This window comes from Oncorhynchus gorbuscha, linkage group LG24 (assembly GCF_021184085.1).
Source record: "Oncorhynchus gorbuscha isolate QuinsamMale2020 ecotype Even-year linkage group LG24, OgorEven_v1.0, whole genome shotgun sequence".
NCBI classification, from domain to species: Eukaryota; Metazoa; Chordata; class Actinopteri; order Salmoniformes; family Salmonidae; genus Oncorhynchus; species Oncorhynchus gorbuscha.
The window spans coordinates 64,901,878-64,924,746 of NC_060196.1; the positions used below are offsets into that span (position 1 = coordinate 64,901,878).

A 22,869-nucleotide genomic window follows, 5' to 3' on the forward strand; every position below is an offset into this window, starting at 1 on the left:
ATAAATGACAAACATGACAATCCCCTTACACTGTGTATAAGACAGTAGTTTTGGAATTGTTAGTGAGATGACTTGTTGGTTATCACTGCATTGCCGGAACTAGAAGCACAAGCATTTCGCGACACTCGCATTAACATCTGCTAACCATGTGTACGTGACAAATAAAATTTGATTTGATTTGAGACGCGAACAATCCACTTTCAAACTTGCGACGTATTTGGATTTAGACATAGAGATATAACTATAAACAAACAAACAATTCACGCAGGTCAGAGGTCAGAGTCTGGCAGTTGGGTGTCAAGTGAGCTCGGGATCTGGCACCTGAGGTTCCTGTCAAACTTTTTCATTCATACAAATAAATAGTCCTGTGTGGCTCTGACCATGGCACTTCAAATGTCAGGATTGTGAGTTTAATTCCCAGTGGGGACACTATACATACACACTATACATACACACTATACATACACACTATACATACACACTATACATACACACTATACATACACACACTACATACACACACTACATACACACTACATATATATATATATATATATATAAGTGTCTGCTAAATGGTGTATTTTCTCTCTCTGTCTGTCTGTCTGTCTCTGTCTGTCTGTCTGTCTGTCTGTCTGTCTGTCTGTCTGTCTGTCTGTCTGTCTGTCTGTCTGTCTGTCTGTCTGTCTGTCTGTCTGTCTGTCTGTCTGTCTGTCTGTCTGTCTGTCTGTCTGTCTGTCTGTCTGTCTGTCTGTCTGTCTGTCTGTCTGTCTGTGTTTAAAGAGTACTTCTCCCAGCACCTTGGTGAATACGAGAAGGTCCTGGCAGCTCTGGAGGACCTCAACATGACAATACTGAAGGCTATGGACAAGACCAAGAAGGTAGGTCACCTCTAGGACTCTACTGGACACCTGCCATTTACATCTGGAGAAGTGGTTATGGGCAACAGACATATACAAGCAAAATGTGGCCCCAGAGGATGTTCCCAAAGCGGTCCTCGATGGTAAAAAAAAGGGCGATTATACATACAGTATATTTCCTTCCATGCACTACAAACTCCTACGTTAAAAGCCTGTTTTCTCCAATAACAACATATCAAATTACTGCCTCCGGAAAAGACAGAGGAACTGACAGAGGGACACACATTTCACCTTTATTTAACCAGGTAGTATTGTGTATTGATACACAATACATGTGTATTGAGGGGAGGACAGACAGGTGTTTTTAGGGGAGGGACAGACAGGTGTATTGAGGAGAAACAGACAGGTGTATTGAGGAGAAACAGACAGGTGATTTTAGGGGATTGACAGACAGGTGTTTTTAAGGGAGGGACAGACAGGTGTATTGATGGGAGGGACAGACAGGTGTATTGATAGGAGGGACAGACGGGTGTATTGATAGGAGGGACAGACTGGTGTTTTTAGGTGAGGGACAGATGGGTGTATTGATAGGAGGGACAGACTGGTGTTTTTAGGGGAGGGACAGACAGGTGTTTTTAGGGGAGGGACAGACGGGTGTTTTAAGGGAGGGACAGACGGGTTTTTAAGGGAGGGACAGACAGGTGTTTTTAGGGGAGGGACAGATGGGTGTTTTAAGGGAGGGACAGACAGGTGTATTGATGGGAGGGACATACAGCTGTTTTTAGGGGAGGGACATACAGGTGTTTTTAGGGGAGGGACATACAGGTGTTTTTAGGGGAGGGACATACAGGTGTTTTTAGGGGAGGGACAGACAGGTGTTTTTAAGGGAGGGACAGACAGGTGTTTTAGGGGAGGGACAGACAGGTGTATTGATGGGAGGGACATACAGGTGTATTGATGGGAGGGACAGACGGGTGTATTGATAGGAGGGACAGACTGGTGTTTTTAGGGGAGGGACATACAGGTGTTTTTAGGGGAGGGACATACAGGTGTTTTTAGGGGAGGGACAGACAGGTGTTTTAGGGGAGGGACAGACAGGTGTTTTTAGGGGAGGGACATACAGGTATTTTTAGGGGAGGGACATACAGGTGATTTTAGGGGAGGGACAGACAGGTGTTTTTAGGGGAGGGACAGACAGGTGTTTTTAGGGGAGGGACATACAGGTGTTTTTAGGGGAGGGACAGACAGGTGTTTTAGGGGAGGGACAGACAGGTGTTTTTAAGGGAGGGACAGACAGGTGTATTGATGGGAGGGACATACAGGTGTATTGATGGGAGGGACAGACGGGTGTATTGATAGGAGGGACAGACTGGTGTTTTTAGGTGAGGGACAGACTGGTGTTTTAGGGGAAGGACAGACGGGTGTATTGATAGGAGGGACAGACTGGTGTTTTTAGGGGAGGGACAGACTGGTGTTTTAGGGGAAGGACAGACTGGTGTTATTAGGGGAGGGACAGACTGGTGTTTTAGGGGAAGGACAGACTGGTGTTATTAGGGGAAGGACAGACGGGTGTATTGATAGGAGGGACAGACTGGTGTTTTAGGGGAGGGACAGACGGGTGTATTGATAGGAGGGACAGACTGGTGTTTTAGGGGAGGGACAGACCGGTGTTTTAGGGGAGGGACAGACAGGTGTTATTCGGGGAAGGACAGACTGGTGTTTTTAGGGGAGGGACAGACAGGTGTTTTTAGGGGAGGGACAGACAGGTGTTTTTAGGGGAGGGACAGACAGGTGTTTTTAGGGGAGGGACAGACTGGTGTTTTTAGGGGAGGGACAGACAGGTGTTTTTAGGGGAGGGACAGACTGGTGTTTTTAGGGGAGGGACAGACTGGTGTTTTTAGGGGAGGGACAGACAGGTGTTTTTAGGGGAGGGACAGACAGGTGTTTTTAGGGGAGGGACAGACAGGTGTTTTTAGGGAGGGACAGACAGGTGTTTTTAGGGGGGGAGGGACAGACAGGTGTTTTTAGGGGAGGGACAGACAGGTGTTTTTAGGGGAGGGACAGACAGGTGTTTTTAGGGGAGGGACAGACAGGTGTTTTTGGGGAGGGACAGACAGGTGTTTTTAGGGGAGGGACAGACAGGTGTTTTTAGGGGAGGGACAGACAGGTGTTTTTGACTGAAGGGAACAGAAGCAGTATTTATCCCGAACATATGACACACCTGCTGCCACATTGTGAACATGTTCTCAGCACACTCAACTATGAAATGGAAAGTAATGGGATTCAGAGACGAGATTTAAGGGTTAGAGGATAGAGGATATAGATGATAGGGGTTAGTGGATATGGGATGGAGGATAGAGGTTAGAGAATAGGGGTTAGAGGATAGGGTTTAGAGGATAGGGGATAGGGTTTAGAGGATAGGGGTTAGAGGATAGGGGTTAAAGGATAGGGGTTAGAGGATAGGGGTTAGAGGATAGGGTTTAGAGGATAGGGGATAGGGTTTAGAGGATAGGGGTTAGAGGATAGGGGTTAAAGGATAGGGGTTAGAGGATATGGGATGGAGGATAGAGGTTAGAGAATAGGGGTTAGAGGATAGGGTTTAGAGGATAGGGATGGATAGGGTTTAGAGGATAGGGGTTAGAGGATAGGGGTTAAAGGATAGGGTTAGAGGATAGGGATGGAGGATAGAGGTTAGAGAATAGGGGTTAGAGGATAGGGTTTAGAGGATAGGGGTTAAAGGATAGGGGTTAGAGGATAGGGGTTAGTGGATATGGGATGGAGGATAGAGGTTAGAGAATAGGGGTTAGAGGATAGGGTTTAGAGGATAGGGGTTAAAGGATAGGGGTTAGAGGATAGGGGTTAAAGGATAGGGGTTAGAGGATAGGGGTTAGAGGATAGGGTTTAGAGGATAGGGATAGGGTCTAGAGGATAGGGGTTAGAGGATAGGGGATAGAGGATAGGGGTTAGAGGATAGGGGTTAGAGGATAGAGGATATAGATGATAGGGGTTAGTGGATATGGGATGGAGGATAGGGGATAGAGGATAGGGTTTAGAGGATAGGGGATAGGGTTTAGAGAATAGGGGTTAGAGGATAGGGGTTAGAGGATAGGGGTTAGAGGATAGGGGTTAGAGGATAGGGGTTAGAAGATAGGGGTTAGAGGATAGGGGTTAGAGGATAGAGGTTAGATGATAGGGGTTAGAGGATAGGGGTTAGGATAGGGGTTAGGGATAGAGGATAGAGATGATAGGGGTTAGAGGATAGAGGTTAGAGGATAGAGGATAGGGGTTAGAGGATAGGGGTTAGAAGATAGAGGATAGAGGATAGGGGTTAGAGGATAGAGGTTAGAGGATAGAGGATAGGGGTTAGAGGATAGAGGTTAGAAGATCGAGGATAGGGGTTAGAGAGTAGGGGTTAGAAGATCGAGGATAGGGATTTAGAGGATAGAGGATAGGGGTTAGAGGATAGGGTTTAGAGGATAGAGGTTAGAGGAAAGGGGATAGGGGTTAGAGCATAGAGGATAGGGGTTAGAGGATAGGGGATAGAGCATGGGTGTCAAACTCTGGCCCGTGGGCCAAATTTGGCCCGCGGGGTAATTATATTTGGCCCACGAGACAATACCAAATTACTACTAGAGCTGGCCCGCCGGTATTATACAGCGCATTCACCACTAATACTACGAATCCCATAATGCTCTGCTGTTTTTGCGCGTTTATCAGGACAGGACCCAGAAACGCTCTCTCCTCTGTGACAGTAGTCATAGCAACATAGACGCTACAACTGTCAGCGAGCTAACCCTTCCCAAAAATGGCGAAAAGAAAGGCAGAAAACAGGAGCTTTCTGGACAAGTGGGAGGCAGAATATCTGTTTACATATGTAAAAGACAAACCTGTTTGTCTTGTTTGTGGAGTCAACGTGGCTGTAAGTAAGGAGTACAACATTAGACGACACTATGAAACGAAACACCATTTCAAATACAAGGACCTGGACATGACTCAAAGGAGCTAGAAAGTAGAGGAGATGAAAAGAAGTTTGGTTTCACAACAGAATATGTTTAAAAAAGCCACATCACAAAGCGAGGCTGCTGTAAAGGCTAGTTATATAGTGGCAGCAGAGATCGCAAAATCAGCCCGGCCCTTTAATGAGGGAGAGTTCATGAAAAAGTGCATGATGAAGGTTTGTGACCTCGTATGCCCAGAGAAAAAACAAGCATTTTCAAACGTGAGCCTGAGCAGGAACACAGTAGCTGATCGCACATGTGATCTTGCCACCAATCTGTATGACCAGCTGATGGAAAAGGGAAAAGATTTTGTTGCGTTCTCCCTCGCTGTAGATGAGAGCTGCGACGCATCTGATACTGCTCAGCTGTCAGTCTTCATCCGTGGAGTGGACTCAAATCTGTGTTTTACGGAGGAGCTATTAGGATTCAAATCAATGCATGGCACAACCACAGGAAAGGAAATCTTTGAGGTTTCCAAATGTGTAACTGAAATAAAGCTGCCGTGGGATAAACTCGTTGGATTAACGACAGATGGTGCGCCAGCGATGTGCGGTAAAAAGAGTGGACTGGTGGGCATGGTTCGGGAGAAGATGTGGGAAGAGTACTGTGCAGGTGAGCTAACTGTTTACCACTGCATCATACATCAGGAAGCACTGTGTGCCAAAGCCCTAAAAGATGGAACATGTTATGACCACAGGAACACAGGTAGTTAACTTTATAAGAGCCAAAAGTCTAAATCACCGCCAGTTTAAATCTTTTCTGGAGGAGTGTGGTTCGGAATACGCAGACGTGCCGTATCACACAGAGGTTGAGATGGCTAAGCAGAGGAAAAGTACTGAACAGATGTTTCGAGCTGCCTGAGGAAATATGTCAATTCCTGGAAACCAAAGGGAAGGATACAGCAGAGCCCCGGGAGCAAAAGTTCCTGTGTGAGCTGGCCTTTCTCTGTGACATCTCGAGCCATCTCGATGCGCTGAACCTGCAGCTTCAGGGGCGGGGGCGCATCATCACATACATGTACGCTGCAGTGAGGGCCTTCAAAACTAAACTGTGCCTGTGGGAGAATCAGATGCTGCAAGGAAACCCTTGCCATTTTCCCTGCTGCCAATCCATAAAAGCGCAGATCTCTACCGCCGTGTTCCCATGCGCACAGTTTGCTGAAAAACTCAGTGTTCTCGCTGCTGAGTTTAGCCGGCGATTTGCCGACTTCGATGCCCAGAAATGCAAGTTTGAACTGCTTAATAATCCCTTCGCAGTTGATGTGGAAAATGCACCAACCAACATCCAAATGGAGCTGATTGAACTCCAGTGCAACGACACGCTGAAGTCAAAGTATGATGCTGTGGGCGCCGCACAGTTTCCACGGTTCATCCCTGACACAATGCCTCAGCTCCGCACCCAAGCTGCTCAGATGCTCCATGTTCGGCAGCACTTATCTATGCGAGCAACTTTTCTCCTCGATGAAGATGACCAAAACAACTCACAGGAGACGTCTGACTGATGAACATCGCTCGATACTGAGGATTTCTTCAGCTCAGAGCTTGAGCCCAGACATTGATGAACTAGCATCCAAGAAGAGATGCCAGGTATCTGGCTTGGGCACATCAGATTAGACCAGTGTGCAATAATTAACGTTTTCTTGCTACAAGGCATGGGCTTGAATGGTTGATTGATTTATTATCATTTTATTTGTAAAATTATTAGCCAGTGGAAAAAGTTTATTTTGGTATTTAAATCAGAGGGCTGCAAATAGAAAAGAGGCATACAATTTTTATTTCAATGTTATTTAATAAATGAATGCCATTGATGTGTTTTTTCATTTGAAATTCGATTTTGCATGTCTCCACTATTAAATGATATATTGTATGGTAATAAGCGATGCTTGTTCCATATTCAATGTTAAAGCAAAACTTGTTTGGGTCCATATTAAAAGGTTAATTTGTTCAATGTTGGCCCGTGACTTTGTTCAGTTTTTACATTTTTGGCCCACTGGGTATTTGAGTTTGACACCCCTGGGATAGAGGATAGGGGTTAGAGGATAGGGGTTAGAGGATAGAGGATAGGGGTTAGAGGATAGGGGTTAGAGGATAGGGGTTAGAGGATAGGGGTTAGAGGATAGGGGTTAGAGGATAGGGGTTAGAGGATAGGGGATAGAGGATAGGGGATAGAGGATAGGGGATAGAGGATAGGGGTTAGAGGATAGGGGATAGAGGATAGGGGATAGAGGATAGGGGATAGAGGATAGAGGTTAGGGGTTAGAGGATAGGGGTTAGAGGATAGGGGTTAGAGGATAGGGGTTAGAGGATAGAGGATAGAGGATAGGGGTTAGAGGATAGGGGATAGAGGATAGGGGATAGAGGATAGGGGTTAGAGGATAGGGGTTAGAGGATAGGGGATAGAGGATAGATGATAGGGGTTAGAGGATAGGGGTTAGAGGATAGGGGTTAGAGGATAGAGGATAGGGGTTAGAGGATAAGGATTAGAGGATAGAGGATAGGGATTAGAGGATAGAGGATAGGGGTTAGAGGATAGAGGATAGGGGTTAGAGGATAGGGATTAGAGGATAGAGGATAGGGATTAGAGGATAGAGGATAGGGGTTAGAGGATAGAGGATAGGGGTTAGAGGATAGAGGATAGGGGTTAGAGGATAGGGATTAGAGGATAGAGGATAGGAGTTAGAGGATAGGGGTTAGAGGATAGGGGTTAGAGGATAGGGGTTAGAGGATAGAGGATAGAGGATAGAGGATAGGGGTTAGAGGATAGGGGATAGAGGATAGGGGATAGAGGATAGGGGATAGGGGTTAGAGGATAGAGGTTAGAGGATAGGGGTTAGAGGATAGGGGTTAGAGGATAGAGGATAGAGGATAGGGGTTAGAGGATAGAGGATAGAGGATAGGGGTTAGAGGATAGGGGATAGAGGATAGGGGATAGAGGATAGGGGTTAGAGGATAGGGGTTAGAGGATAGGGGTTAGAGGATAGGGGTTAGAGGATAGAGGATAGAGGATAGGGGTTAGAGGATAGGGGATAGAGGATAGAGGATAGAGGATAGGGATTAGAGGATAGAGGATAGGGGTTAGAGGATAGAGGATAGGGGTTAGAGGATAGAGGATAGGGGTTAGAGGATAGGGATTAGAGGATAGAGGATAGGGATTAGAGGATAGAGGATAGGGGTTAGAGGATAGAGGATAGGGGTTAGAGGATAGAGGATAGGGGTTAGAGGATAGGGATTAGAGGATAGAGGATAGGGGTTAGAGGATAGAGGATAGGGGTTAGAGGATAGAGGATAGGGGTTAGAGGATAGAGGATAGGGGTTAGAGGATAGAGGAGAGGGGTTAGAGGATAGGGATTAGAGGATAGAGGATAGGGGTTAGAGGATAGAGGATAGAGGATAGGGGTTAGAGGATAGGGGTTAGAGGATAGAGGATAGGGGTTAGAGGATAGAGGATAGAGGATAGGGGTTAGAGGATAGGGATTAGAGGATAGAGGATAGGGGTTAGAGGATAGAGGATAGGGGTTAGAGGATAGAGGATAGGGGTTAGAGGATAGAGGATAGGGGTTAGAGGATAGGGATTAGAGGATAGAGGATAGGGGTTAGAGGATAGAGGATAGAGGATAGGGGTTAGAGGATAGGGGTTAGAGGATAGAGGATAGGGGTTAGAGGATAGAGGATAGAGGATAGGGGTTAGAGGATAGGGGTTAGAGGATAGAGGATAGGGGTTAGAGGATAGAGGATAGGGGTTAGAGGATAGAGGATAGAGGATAGGGGTTAGAGGATAGGGGATAGAGGATAGAGGATAGGGGTTAGAGGATAGAGGATAGGGGTTAGAGGATAGAGGATAGAGGATAGGGGTTAGAGGATAGGGGATATGGGATAGAGGATAGGGGTTAGAGGATAGGGGTTAGAGGATAGGGGTTAGAGGATAGAAGATAGAGGATAGGGGATAGAGGATAGGGGATAGAGGATAGGGGTTAGAGGATAGGGTTTAGAGGATAGAAGATAGAGGATAGGGGATAGAGGATAGGGGTTAGAGGATAGGGTTTAGAGGATAGAGGATAGGGTTTAGAGGATAGGGGTTAGAGGATAGGGGATAGAGGATAGGGGTTAGAGGATAGGGTTTAGAGGATAGAGGATAGGGTTTAGAGGATAGGGGATGATATGGGATGTAAGGGTTGGTTCCTCTCTCCTTCAGGACTATCAGGAAGCCACACACCTGGAGCAGTTCGTGACACGCTTCCTGTTAAAAGAGACAACCAATCAGCTCCACTCGCTGCAGAGCTCCCTGGAATGTGCCATGGAGACCACGGCCGAGCAAACCCGTCAGGAGAGGCAAGTCTTCTCTTCTCCTCTCTTCTCCTCTCATCTCCTCTCTTCTCATCTTCTCCTCTCCTCTCTTCTCATCTCCTCTCATCTCTTCTCCTCTCTTCTCTCTCTTCTCCTCTCTTCTCCTCTCCTCTCCTCTCCTCTCCTCTCCCTCTCCTCCCTCTCCTCTCCTCTCTCTCTCCTCTCCTCTCCTCTCCTCTCCTCTCCTCTCCTCTCCTCTCCTCATCTCTTCTCTTCTTTTCTCCTCTCCTCTCCTCTCCTCTCCTCTCTTCTCTTCTCTTCTCTTCTCCTCTCTTCTCCTCTCTTCTCCTCTCTTCTCTTGCCCTCTCTTCTCCTCTCTTCTCTTCTCTTCCTCTCTCTTCTCCTCTCTTCTCTTCTCTTCTCTTCCCCTCTTCTCTCTCCTCTCTTCTCCCTTCTTCTCCTTCCTCTCTTGCCCTCTCTTTTCATCTCTCTCTTCTCTTCCCCTATCTTCTCTTCTCCTCTCTTCCCCTCCTCTCTTCGTCTTCTCTCTTGTCCTCTCTTCTTTTCCCATCTTCTCCTCTCTTCTCTTATCCTCTCTTCTCTCTTCTCTTCTCCTGTCTTCTCTTCCCCTCCCTCTCTTCTCTTCTTCTCTCTTGTCCTCTCTTCTCTTCCCATCTTCTCCTCTCTTCTCTTATCCTCTCTTCTCCTCTTCTCTTCTCCTGTCTTCTCTTCCCCTCTCCTCTCTTCTCTTCTCTTCTTCTCTCTTCTCTTCCCATATTCTCCTCTCTTCTCTTCTCTCCTCTCTTATCTTATCCGCTCTTCAAATCAAATCAAATCAAATTTATTTATATAGCCCTTCGTACATCAGCTGATATCTCAAAGTGCTGTACAGAAACCCAGCCTAAAACCCCAAACAGCAAACAATGCAGGTGTAAAAGCATGGTGGCTAGGAAAAACTCCCTAGAAAGGCCAAAACCTAGGAAGAAACCTAGAGAGGAACCGGGCTATGTGGGGTGGCCAGTCCTCTTCTGGCTATGCCAGGTAGAGATTATAACAGAACATGACCAAGATGTTCAAATGTTCATAAATGACCAGCATGGTCAAATAATAATAAGGCAGAACAGTTGAAACTGGAGCAGCAGCACAGTCAGGTGGACTGGGGACAGCAAGGAGCCATCATGTCAGGTAGTCCTGGGGCACGGTCCTAGGGCTCAGGTCCTCCGAGAGAGAGAAAGAAAGAGAGAATTAGAGAGAGCATATGTGGGGTGGCCAGTCCTCTTCTGGCTGTGCCGGGTGGAGATTATAACAGAACGTGGCCAAGATGTTCAAATGTTCATAAATGACCAGCATGGTTGAATAATAGTAAGGCAGAACAGTTGAAACTGGAGCAGGAGCATGGCCAGGTGGACTGGGGACAGCAAGGAGTCCTCATGTCAGGTAGTCCTGGGACATGGTCCTAGGGCCCAGGCCAGTTGAAACTGGAGCAGCAGCATGGCCAGGTGGACTGGGGACAGCAAGGAGTCAGCATGTCAGGTAGTCCTGGGGCATGGTCCTAGGGCTCAGGTCCTCCGAGAGAGAGAAAGAAAGAGAGAAGGGGAGAATTAGAGAACGCACACTTAGATTCACACAGGACACCGAATAGGACAGGAGAAGTACTCCAGATAAACAAACTGACCCTAGCCCCCCGACACATAAACTACTGCAGCATAAATACTGGAGGCTGAGACAGGAGGGGTCAGGAGACACTGTGGCCCCATCCGAGGACACCCCCGGACAGGGCCAAACAGGAAGGATATAACCCCACCCACTTTGCCAAAGCACAGCCCCCACACCACTAGAGGGAAATCTTCAACCACCAACTTACCATCCTGAGACAAGGCCGAGTATAGGCCACAAAGATCTCCGACACGGTAAAACCCAAGGGGGGAGGAAACCCAGACAGGCCGACCACAACAGTGAATCAACCCACCCAGGTGACGCACCCCCCAGGGACGGCACGAGAGAGCCCCAGCAAGCCAGTGACTCAGCCCCGTAACAGGGTTAGAGGCAGAGAATCCCAGTGGAAAAGGGGAACCGGCCAGGCAGAGACAGCAAGGGCGGTTCGTTGCTCCAGAGCCTTTCCGTTCACCTTCCCACTCCTGGGCCAGACTACACTCAATCATATGACCCACTGAAGAGATGAGTCTTCAGTAAAGACTTAAAGGTTGAGACCGAGTTTGCGTCTCTGACATGGGTAGGCAGACCGTTCCATAAAAATGGAGCTCTATAGGAGAAAGCCCTGCCTCCAGCTGTTTGCTTAGAAATTCTAGGGACAATTAGGAGGCCTGCGTCTTGTGACCGTAGCGTACGTGTAGGTATGTACGGCAGGACCAAATCAGAGAGGTAGGTAGGAGCAAGCCCATGTAATGCTTTGTAGGTTAGCAGTAAAACCTTGAAATCAGCCCTTGCTTTGACAGGAAGCCAGTGTAGAGAGGCTAGCACTGGAGTAATATGATCAAATTTTTTGGTTCTAGTCAGGATTCTAGCAGCCGTATTTAGCACTAACTGAAGTTTATTTAGTGTTTTATCCGGGTAGCCGGAAAATAGAGCATTGCAGTAGTCTAACCTAGAAGTGACAAAAGCATGGATTAATTTTTCTGCATCATTTTTGGACAGAAAGTTTCTGATTTTTGCAATGTTACGTAGATGGAAAAAAGCTGTCCTCGAAATGGTCTTGATATGTTCTTCAAAAGAGAGATCAGGGTCCAGAGTAACGCCGAGGTCCTTCACAGTTTTATTTGAGACGACTGTACAACCATTAAGATTAATTGTCAGATTCAACAGAAGATCTCTTTGTTTCTTGGGACCTAGAACAAGCATCTCTGTTTTGTCCGAGTTTAATAGTAGAAAGTTTGCAGCCATCCACTTCCTTATGTCTGAAACACAGGCTTCTAGTGAGGGCAATTTTGGGGCTTCACCATGTTTCATTGAAATGTACAGCTGTGTGTCATCCGCATAGCAGTGAAAGTTTACATTATGTTTTCGAATAACATCCCCAAGAGGTAAAATATATAGTGAAAACAATAGTGGTCCTAAAACAGAACCTTGAGGAACACCGAAATGTACAGTTGATTTGTCAGAGGACAAACCATTCACAGAGACAAACTGATATCTTTCCGACAGATAAGACCTAAACCAGGCCAGAACATGTCCGTGTAGACCAATTTGGGTTTCCAATCTCTCCAAAATAATGTGGTGATCGATGGTATCAAAAGCAGCACTAAGGTCTAGGAGCACGAGGACAGATGCAGAGCCTCGGTCCGATGCCATCAAAATGTCATTTACCACCTTCACAAGTGCCGTCTCAGTGCTATGATGGGGTCTAAAACCAGACTGAAGCATTTCGTATACATTGTTTGTCTTCAGGAAGGCAGTGAGTTGCTGCGCAACAGCCTTCTCTAAAATCTTTGAGAGGAATGGAAGATTCGATATAGGCCGATAGTTTTTTATATTTTCTGGGTCAAGGTTTGGCTTTTTCAAGAGAGGCTTTATTACTGCCACTTTTAGTGAGTTTGGTACACATCCAGTGGATAGAGAGCCGTTTATTATGTTCAACATAGGAGGGCCAAGCACAGGAAGCAGCTCTTTCAGTAGTTTAGTTGGAATAGGGTCCAGTATACAGCTTGAAGGTTTAGAGGCCATGATTATTTTCATCATTGTGTCAAGAGATATAGTACTAAAACACTTGAGCGTCTCTCTTGATCCTAGGTCCTGGCAGAGTTGTGCAGACTCAGGACAACTGAGGTTTGGAGGAATACGCAGGTTTAAAGAGGAGTCCGTAATTTGCTTTCTAATAATCATAATCTTTTCCTCAAAGAAGTTCATGAATTTATCACTGCTAAAGTGCAAGTCATCCTCTCTTGGGGAATGCTGCTTTTTAGTTAGCTTTGCCACAGTATCAAAAAGGAATTTCGGATTGTTCTTATTTTCCTCAATTAAGTTAGAAAAATAGGACGATCGAGCAGCAGTAAGGGCTCTTCGGTACTGCACGGTACCATCCTTCCAAGCTAGTCGGAAGACTTCCAGTTTGGTGTGGCGCCATTTCCGTTCCAATTTTCTGGAAGCTTGCTTCAGAGCTCGGGTATTTTCTGTGTACCAGGGAGCTAGTTTCTTATGAGACATTTTTTTAGTTTTTAGGGGTGCAACTGCATCTAGGGTATTGCGCAAGGTTAAATTGAGATCCTCAGTTAGGTGGTTAACGGATTTTTGTCCTCTGGCTGTCATGTTTTGTCTTAGATTGTCTTGTCATTTTGCTTTTCCCTCTGTTCGTTTTCCCCCTGCTGGTCTTTTTAGGTTCGTTCCCCTTTTTCTCTCTCTCTTCCTCTCTCTCTTCTCTCTATCGTTCCGTTCCTGCTCCCAGCTGTTCCTATTCCCCTAATCAATCATTTAGTCTTCCCACACCTGTTCCCTATCTTTTTCCCTGATTAGAGTCCCTATTTCTCCCCTTGTTTTCCGTTTCTGCCCTGTCGGATCCTTGTCTATTGTTCACCGTGCTGTGTCTGTGTATCGCCCTGTCGTGTCGTGTTTCCCTCAGATGCTGCGTGGTGAGCAGGTGTCTGAGTCTGCTACGTTCAAGTGCCTTCCCGAGGCAACCTGCAGTTCTTGATCGAGTCTCCAGTCTGTTCTCGTCATTACGAGTGGAATTATGTCTTATGATTGTAGATTTACTTTACTGGATTAAAGACTCTGTTTTCGCCAAGTCGCTTTTGGGTCCTCATTCACCTGCATGACACTGGCGTCCTTGGGTAGGCAGAGGGAGTCTGGAAGGGCATCAAGGAATCTTTGTGTTGTCTGTGAATTTATAGCACAACTTTTGATGTTCCTTGGTTGGGGTCTGAGCAGATTATTTGTTGCAATTGCAAACTTAATAAAATGGTGGTCCGATAGTCCAGGATTATGAGGAAAAACATTAAGATCCACAACATTTATTCCATGGGACAAAACTAGGTCCAGCGTATGACTGTGAGAGTGAGTGGGTCCAGAGACAAGTTGGACAAAACCCACTGAGTCGATGATGGCTCCAAAAGCCTTTTGGAGTGGGTCTGTGGACTTTTCCATGTGAATATTAAAGTCACCAAAGATTAGAATATTATCTGCAATGACTACAAGGTCTGATAGGAATTCAGGGAACTCAGTGAGAAACGCTGTATATGGCCCAGGAGGCCTGTAAACAGTAGCTATAAAAAGTGATTGAGTAGGCTGCATAGATTTCATGACTAGAAGCTCAAAAGACGAAAACGTCATTTTTTTTTTGTAAATTGAAATTTGCTATCGTAAATGTTAGCAACACCTCCGCCTTTGCGGGATGCACAGGGGATATGGTCACTAGTGTAGCCAGGAGGTGAGGCCTCATTTAACACAGTAAATTCATCAGGCTTAAGCCATGTTTCAGTCAGGCCAATCACATCAAGATTATGATCAGTGATTAGTTCATTGACTATAATTGCCTTTGAAGTAAGGGATCTAACATTAAGTAGCCCTATTTTGAGATGTGAGGTATCATGATCTCTTTCAGTAATGTCAGGAATGGAGGTGGTCTTTATCCTAGTGAGATTGCTAAGGCGAACACCGCCATGTTTAGTTTTGCCCAACCCAGGTCGAGGCACAGACACGGTCTCAATTGTGATAGCTGAGCTGACTACACTAACTATGCTAGTGGCAGACTCCACTATGCTGGCAGGCTGGCTAACAGCCTGCTGCCTGGCCTGCACCCTATTTCATTGTGGAGCTAGAGGAGTTAGAGCCCTGTCTATGTTGGCAGATAAGATGAGAGCACCCCTCCAGCTAGGATGGAGTCCGTCACTCCTCAGCAGGTCAGGCTTGGTCCTGTTTGTGGGTGAGTCCCAGAAAGAGGGCCAATTATCTACAAATTCTATCTTTTGGGAGGGGCAGAAAACAGTTTTCAACCAGCGATTGAGTTGTGAGACTCTGCTGTAGAGCTCATCACTCCCCCTAACTGGGAGGGGGCCAGAGACTCTTCTCTTCTCTTCACTTCCCCTCTTCTCTCTTCTCCTCTCTTCTCTTCCCCTCTCTTCTCTTCTCCTCTCTTCTCTTCCCTCTGTTCTCCTCTCCTCTTCTCTTCTCCTCTCCTCTCTTCTCCTCTCCTCTTCTCTTCTCTTCTCTCTCTTCTCCTCTCTTCTCTTCTCTTCTCCTCTTCTCTTCTCTTCTCTTCTCTTCTCCTCTCTTCTCTTGCCCTCTCTTCTCTTCTCATTTCCTCCCTTCTCTTCCCCTCTCTTCTCTTCTCTTCTCCTCTCTTCTCTTCCCCTCCTCTCTTCTCCTCTCTTCTTCTCTCTTGTTCTCTCTTCTCTTCCCATCTTCTCCTCTCTTCTCTTCTCCTCTCTTCTCTTATCCCCTCTTCTCTTCTCTTCTCTTCTCCTCTCTTCTCTTCTCTTCTCTTCTCTTCTCTTCTCTTCTCTTCTCTTCTCTTCTCTTCTCCTCTCTTCTCTTCTCTTCTCTTCTCTTCTCTTCTCTTCTCTTCTCCTCTCCTCTTCTCTTCTCTTCTCCTCTCTTCTCCTCTCTTCTCTTGCCCTCTCTTCTCTTCTCATCTCCTATCTTCCCCTCTCTTCTCTTCTCTTCTCTTCTCTTCTCTTCTCTTCTCCTCTCTTCTCTTCTCTTCTCTTCTCTTCTCTTCTCTTCTCTCTCTCTCTTCTCTTCTCTTCTCTTCCCCTCCTCTCTTCTCTTCTCTTCTCTTCCCCTCCTCTCTTCTCTTCTCCTCTCTTCTTCTCTCTTCTCTTCTCCTCTCTTCTCCTCTCTTCTCTTGCCCTCTCTTCTCTTATCATCTCCTCTCTTCTCTTCCCCTCTCTTCTCTTCTCTTCTCTTCTCCTCTCTTCTCTTCTCTTCCCCTCTCTTCTCTTCTCTTCTCCTCTCTTTTCCTCTCTTCTCTTGCCCTTTCTTCTCATCTCCTCTCTTCTCTTCCCCTCTCTTCTCTTCTCCTCTCTTCTCTTCCCCTCCTCTCTTCTCTTCTCCTCTCTTCTCCTCTCTTGTCCTCTCTTCTCTTCCCATATTCTCCTCTCTTCTCATCTCTTCTCTTCTCGCCTCTTCTCTTCTCCTCTCCTCTCTTTTCCTCTCTTCTCTTCCCCTCCTCGCTTCTCTTCTCCTCTCTTCTCTTCTCTTCCCCTCTCCTCTCTTCTCTTCTCTTCCCTTCTTATCTTCTCCTCTCTTCTCTCTCCTATCTTCTCCTCTCTTCTCTTCTCTTCCCCTCTCCTCTCTTCTCTTCTCTTCTCCTCTCCTCTCTTCTCTTCCCTTCTTCTTTTCTCTTATCATCTCTTCTCCTTTCTTCTCCTCTCCTCTCCCCTATTTTATTATCTTCAGCCAGTCAGTCAGTCAGTATGTGATGAGTGATGAGTGCTCTCCATCCAGACAAACCTCTGAGGGGACTTCTGCTTTATGTCTGTGTCTACGCAATTAGTGTGTGTATGTGTTGTGTTTGTGCTGTGTTTTGGGTGTGTTGTGTGTTTCGTGTGTGTTGTCTTTGTGTGTGTGATGTGTTGTGTTTTTTGTGTGTTGTGTTTTGTGTGTTGTTTTGTGTGTTGTGTGTTGTTTTGTGTTGTGTGTTGTGTGTTGTGTTTTGTGTGTTTTGTTTTGTGTGTTGTTTTGTGTGTTGTGTGTTGTTTTGAAGGTTGTGTGTTGTTTTGTGTGTTGTGTGTTGTTTTCTGTGTTGTTTTTTGTGTGTTGTGTGTTGTGTGTTGTGTTTTGTGTGTTGTTTTGTGTTGTGTGTGTTGTGTTGTGTGTTGTGTTTTGTGTTGTTGTGTTTTGTGTGTGTTGTGTTTGTGTTGTGTTTGTGTTTGTGTTGTGTGTTTGTGTTTTGTGTGTGTTGTGTTGTGTGTTGTGTTTTGTGTTTTGTGTGTGTTGTGTTGTGTGTTGTGTTTGTGTGTTGTGTTGTGTTTGTGTGTTGTGTTGTGTTTTGTGTGTTGTGTTGTGTTTTGTGTGTTGTGTTGTGTGTTGTGTTTTGTGTTTTGTGTGTGTTGTGTGTTGTGTTTTGTGTTTGTGTGTTGTGTTGTGTGTTGTGTGTTGTGTTTTGTGTTGTGTTTTGTGTGTTGTTTTGTGCGTTGTGTTGTGTTTTGTGTGTTGTGTTTTGTGTGTTGTGTTGTGTTTTGTGTGTGTTCTTGTGTGGTTCAGTTGGTAGAGCATGGCTCTTGTATTCATGCATGACTGTAAATTGCTCTGGATACAATCATAATGTGTTATATATTACCTACCCTATGTTGGGTAATGTGTGTCTTAGCAGTCTGATTAGCTGGCTCTGTGTAGCATGCCTCTAGGGTCATTAGTAACAGTGTGACTCACCAGATCTGGTCTGAATGTTGGTGGAATTTAGATGGGAGGTCAGCTCTGTCCGTGCCCTGGGAAGCAGCGGCTACTTTTAGAACACAACGTTCTGAATCAGAATGGAGAACCCAGGCAGCCACAGCGTTGGTTTTTGTTCTAGCACCTGGGTGATGGCATGTCATGCTTCAGAACTGGGTGAGAATGGAACAGAATTCTCTACTCTACTCTACTCTACTCTTCTCCTTTCCTCTTCTCCCTTCCTCTCCTCTCCTCCTTTCCTCTTCTCATATCCTTGTTTCCTGTGCTCTCCTCCTCTCCTTCCTTCCACTCCTCCTCTCCTCTTCTCTCCTCGTCCCATCCCCTCCTCTCCTCCTTTCTCCTCCCCTCCCCTCCTCTCCACTCCTCTCCTCTCCTTTCCTCTTCTCATATCCCTTCCTCCTCCCCCCTCTTCCTCTCAGCTCCTGTCCCAATCACGTACCCCGAATCCGTCCCTAAATCCCAGTCCCTGAATCCCAATCCCGGAGTCCCAGTCCCCGAGTCCCTGAGTCCCAGTCCCTGAGTCCCTGAGTCCTAGTCCCTGAGTCCCTGAGTCCCTGAGTCCTAGTCCCTGAGTCCCAGTTCCTGAATCCCAATCCCTGAGTCCCAGTCCCTGAGTCCTAATCCCTGAGTCCCAGTCCCTGAGTCCCAGTCCCTGATTCCCAGTCCCTAAATCCCAGTCCCTGACTCCAAGTCCCTGAGTCCCAGTTCCTGAATCCCAGTCCCTGAGTCCCAGTCCCTGAGTCCCAGTCCCTGAGTCCCTGAATCCCAGTCCCTGAGTCCCAATCCCAAGTCCCTGAGTCCCAGTCCCTGAGTCCCAGTCCCTGATTCCCAGTCCCTAAATCCCAGTCCCTGAGTCCGAGTCCCTGATTCCCAGTCCCTGAGTACCAGTCTCTGAGCCCCAGTCCCTGAGCCCCAGTCCCTGAGTCCCAGTCCCTGAGTCCCAGTCCAGAAGCCATCTTTAAACACCACTCCAGATATAACAACATTTCTCTTGTTTGGAGAAATTTAGAAGCTGGAATCCCAATTTGCTCCAATAGAGAATTTAGTAGCAAAGCATCAGCTCAGCAGGTAGATGAACTCTGTCACAATCTCTGATGTGTCGAAGGCCCATTTTCTATTCTGTCTGATGTCTCTAGCCAGGTTCACTGTGGAGCTGTGTGTGTGTGTGTGTGTGTGTGTGTGTGTGTGTGTGTGTGTGTGTGTGTGTGTGTGTGTGTGTGTGTGTGTGTGTGTGTGTGTGTGTGTGTGTGTGTGTGTGTGTGTGTGTGTGTGTGTGTGTGTGTGTGTGTGTGTGTGTGTGTGTGTGTGTGTGTGTGTGTGTGGGTGCGTGTGTGTGTGTGGGTGCGTATGTGAGTGCGTACGTGTGAACTTGTGCGTGTGTGTGTCTGGCTGCAGGATGAAAGGATGCAGACCACTCAGGTGACCACATTGGGGGGATGAGAGTTCTATGGAACTCCAACATTCAGACTGTAAATCTCTGGTTATATACACTCTGGTAGTTTGGGAAGAGATCCTTGTTCTTATTTCTCTGTTGAAATGACTAAATCCCTCAGAGACAGGGCCAATGTCCTTCCTATGAGACCTGCTAATGTTTTTCCCTTGAAGAGGACCTCATCAGCAGTCAGGAAATGCCCATTTAAAAGCATATATTCTCACATATATGTGACTCGTTTCAGGGAATTGTTTTACTTTATTTTATTTCACCGTTATTTAAACCAGGTAGTCTAGTTGAGAACAAGTTCTCATTTAAAGCTGTGACCTGGCCAAGATAAAGCAAAGCAGTGCGACACAAACAACAACACAGAGATACACATGGAATAAACAAACATACAGTCAATAATACAGTAGAAAAGTCTATATACAGTGTGTGCAAATGAGGTAGGATAATGGAGGTAATAAATATGCATAGTGGTGACATAATAAAATAAATAGGCCATGGTGGCGAAGTAATTACAATATAGCAATTAAACACTGGAATGGTAGATCGGCAGAAGTAGAGATACTGGGGTGCAAAGGAGCAAGATAAATAAATGGATGAGGTAGTTGGATGGGCTATTTATATATGGGCTATGTACAGGTGCAGTGATTTGTGAGCTGCTCTGACAGCTGGTGCTTAAAGCTAGTGAGGGAGATAAGTGTTTCCAGTTTCAGAGATGTTTGTAGTCCGTTCCAGTCATTGGCAGCAGAGAACTGGAAGGATAGGCGGCCAAAGGAAGTGTTGGCTTTGGGGATGACCAGTGAAATATACCTGCTGGAGCGCATGCTACGGGTGGGTGCTGCTATGGTGACCAGTAAGCTGAGATAAGGCGGGGCTTTACCTAGCAGAGACTTGTAGATGACCTGGAGCCAGTGGGTTTGGCGACGAATATGAATCTAGGGCCATCCGACTAGAGCGTACAGGTTGCAGTGGTGGGTAGTATATGGGGCTTTGGTGACAAAACGGATGGCACTTTGATAGATTGCATCCAATATATTGAGTAGAGTGTTGGAGGTTATTTTGTAAATTACATCACCGAAGTCAAAGATCGTTAGAATAGTCAGTTTTACGAGGCTATGTTTGGCTGCATGAGTGAAGGATGCTTTGTTGTGAAATAGGAAGCCGATTCTAGACTGGAGATGTTTAATGTGAGTCTGGAAGGAGAGTTTACAGTCTAACCAGACACCTAGGTATTTGTAGTTGTCCACATATTCTAAGTCAGAACCATCCAGAGTAGTGATGCTGGGCGGGCGGGCAAGTGCGGGCAGCGATCGGTTGACTTTAAACGGTTTAAGAGCAGTTGGACGCCACGGAAGGAGAGTTGTATGGCATTGAGGTTCGTCTGGAGGTTAGTTAACACAGTGTCCAACGAAGGGCCAGATGTATACTGAATGGTGTCGTCTGCGTAGAGGTGGATCAGGGAATCGCCCGCAGCAAGAGCAACATCATTGTTATATACAGAGAAAAGAGTCGGCACGAGAATTGAACCCTTGTGGTACCCCCATAAAGACTGCCAGAGGTCCGGACAACAGGCCCTCCGATTTGACATACTGACTTCTATCAGAGAAGTATTTGGTGAACCAGGCGAGGCAATCATTTGAGAAACCAAGGCTGTTGAGTCTGCCAATAAGAATGTTGTGATTGACAGAGTCAAAAGCCTTGGCCAGGTCGATGAATACGGCTGCACAGTAATGTCTCTTATCGATGGCGGTTATGATATAATTTAGGGCCTTGAGCGTGGCTGAGGTGCACCCATGAAGGTACGGTGGGATTCAAAATGGTCGGTAATCTGTTTGTTAACTTGGCTTTCGAAGACCTTAGAAAGGCAGGGTAGCTTTCCAATCTGTGGGAATCTCAGACGATACGAAAGAGAGGTTGAACAGGCTGGTAATAGGGTTTGCAACCATTTTGGCAGATCATTTTAGAAAGAGAGTTTCCAGAATGTTTAGCCCGATTGATTTGTAGGGGTCCAGATCATGCAGCTTTTCAGAACATCAGCTATCTAGATTTGGGAGAAGGAGAAGTGGGGGAGGTTTGGGCGAGTTGCTGTGGGGAGCGCAGGGCTGTTGACCGGGGTAGGGGTAGCCAGGTGAAAAGCATGGCCAACCGTAGAAAAATGCTTATTGAAATGATCAATTATAGTGGTTTTATCAGTGGTGTCCGTGTTACCTAGCCTCAGTGCAGTGGGCAGCTGGGAGGAGGTGCTCTTATTCTCCATGGACTTTACAGTGTCCCAGAACTTTTTTGAGTTTGTGCTACAGGATGCAAATTTCTGCTTGAAGCTAACCTTAACTTTCCTAACTGCCTGTGTTGGATTTGTTCCTAACATCCCTGAACAGTTGCATATCACGGGGGCTATTCGATGCTAATGCAGAACGCCACAGGATGTTTTTGTGCTGGTCAAGGGCAGACAGGTCTGGAGTGAACCAAGGACTATATCTGTTCCTGGTTCTACATTTTTTGAATGGGGCATGCCTATTTAAGATGGTGAGGAAGGCACTTTTGAAGAGCAACCAGGCATCCTCTACTGACGGGATGAGGTCAATATCCTTCCAGGATACCCGGGCCAGGCCGATTAGAAAGGCCTGCTCGCTGAAGTGTTTTAGGGAGCATTTGACAGTGATGAGGGGTGGTTGTTTGACCTCAGACCCATTACGGATGCAGGCAATGAGGCAGTGATCGCTGAGATCTTGGTTGAAAACAGCAGAGGTGTATTTGGAGGGCGAGTTGGTTAGGATGATATCTAAGAGGGTGCCCGTGTTTACCAATCTGGGGTTGTACCTGGTGGGTTCATTGATAATTTGTGTGAGATTGAGGGCATCAAGCTTAGATTGTAGGATGGCCGGGGTGTTAAGCATGTCACAGTTTAGGTCACCTAGCAGCACGAGCTCTGAGGATAGATGGTGTTCACTACTAGACAGTTTAGGTCACCTAGCAGCACGAGCTCTGAGGATAGATGGTGTTCACTACTACACAGTTTAGGTCACCTAGCAGCACGAGCTCTGAGGATAGATGGTGTTCACTACTTCACAGTTTAGGTCACCTAGCAGCACGAGCTCTGAGGATAGATCACTACATCACTAGAAATGCCTTCTGGAACATGGTATCTTTCATGTGGCTTAATAACAGACGTGAACATTAGCCTGCTGGTTCTGTTTTTCTTCTGACGGTTGCCCTATAAGCTGCACACAGAGGGGAGTAGTTAAAAGACCGGGTACAGCACTGGTTCGAATCCAGGCTGTATCACAACCATCCGTGATTGGGAGTCACATAGGGCAGTGCACATTTAGCCCAGCATCATCCAGGTTTGGCCGGTGTAGGCAGTATGTATATCGGTAAGATCGTCTAGCTAGCTTTTTCCAGATATTACACATTTCTAATTTTGACCGAAAGTAGTTTAATTTCAAGTTAAAGGGTAGATAATGTTAGCTATCTCTTAGCTATCTAGATAATGTTAGCTATCTCTTAGCTATCTAGATAATGTTAGCTGTCTCTTAGCTATCTAGATAATGTTAGCTATCTCTTAGCTATCTAGATAATGTTAGCTATCACTTAGCTATCTAGATAATGTTAGCTATCACTTAGCTATCTAGATAATGTTAGCTATCTCTTAGCTATCTAGATAATGTTAGCTATCTCTTAGCTATCTAGATAATGTTAGCTATCTCTTAGCTATCTAGATAATGTTAGCTATCTCTTAGCTATCTAGATAATGTTAGCTATCTCTTAGCTATCTAGATAATGTTAGCTATCTCTTAGCTGTCTAGATAATGTTAGCTGTCTCTTAGCTATCTAGATAATGTTAGCTATCTCTTAGCTATCTAGATAATGTTAGCTATCTCTTAGCTATCTAGATAATGTTAGCTATCACTTAGCTATCTAGATAATGTTAGCTATCACTTAGCTAT

The 22,869-nt window shown here is 46.1% G+C and overlaps 1 protein-coding gene across 1 annotated transcript in view; it reads left to right on the forward strand.

Annotated features, from left to right (window-relative positions):
• Window positions 1–22,869, forward strand: part of necab1 (N-terminal EF-hand calcium binding protein 1) — a 152,482-nt gene that overhangs the window by 56,827 nt on the left and 72,786 nt on the right. Inside the window, exons 5-6 of the mRNA XM_046327275.1 lie at window positions 781–878; window positions 9,047–9,183. Coding sequence (XP_046183231.1) covers window positions 781–878; window positions 9,047–9,183 — 235 coding nt within the window. The remainder of the gene's footprint in view (window positions 1–780; window positions 879–9,046; window positions 9,184–22,869) is intronic.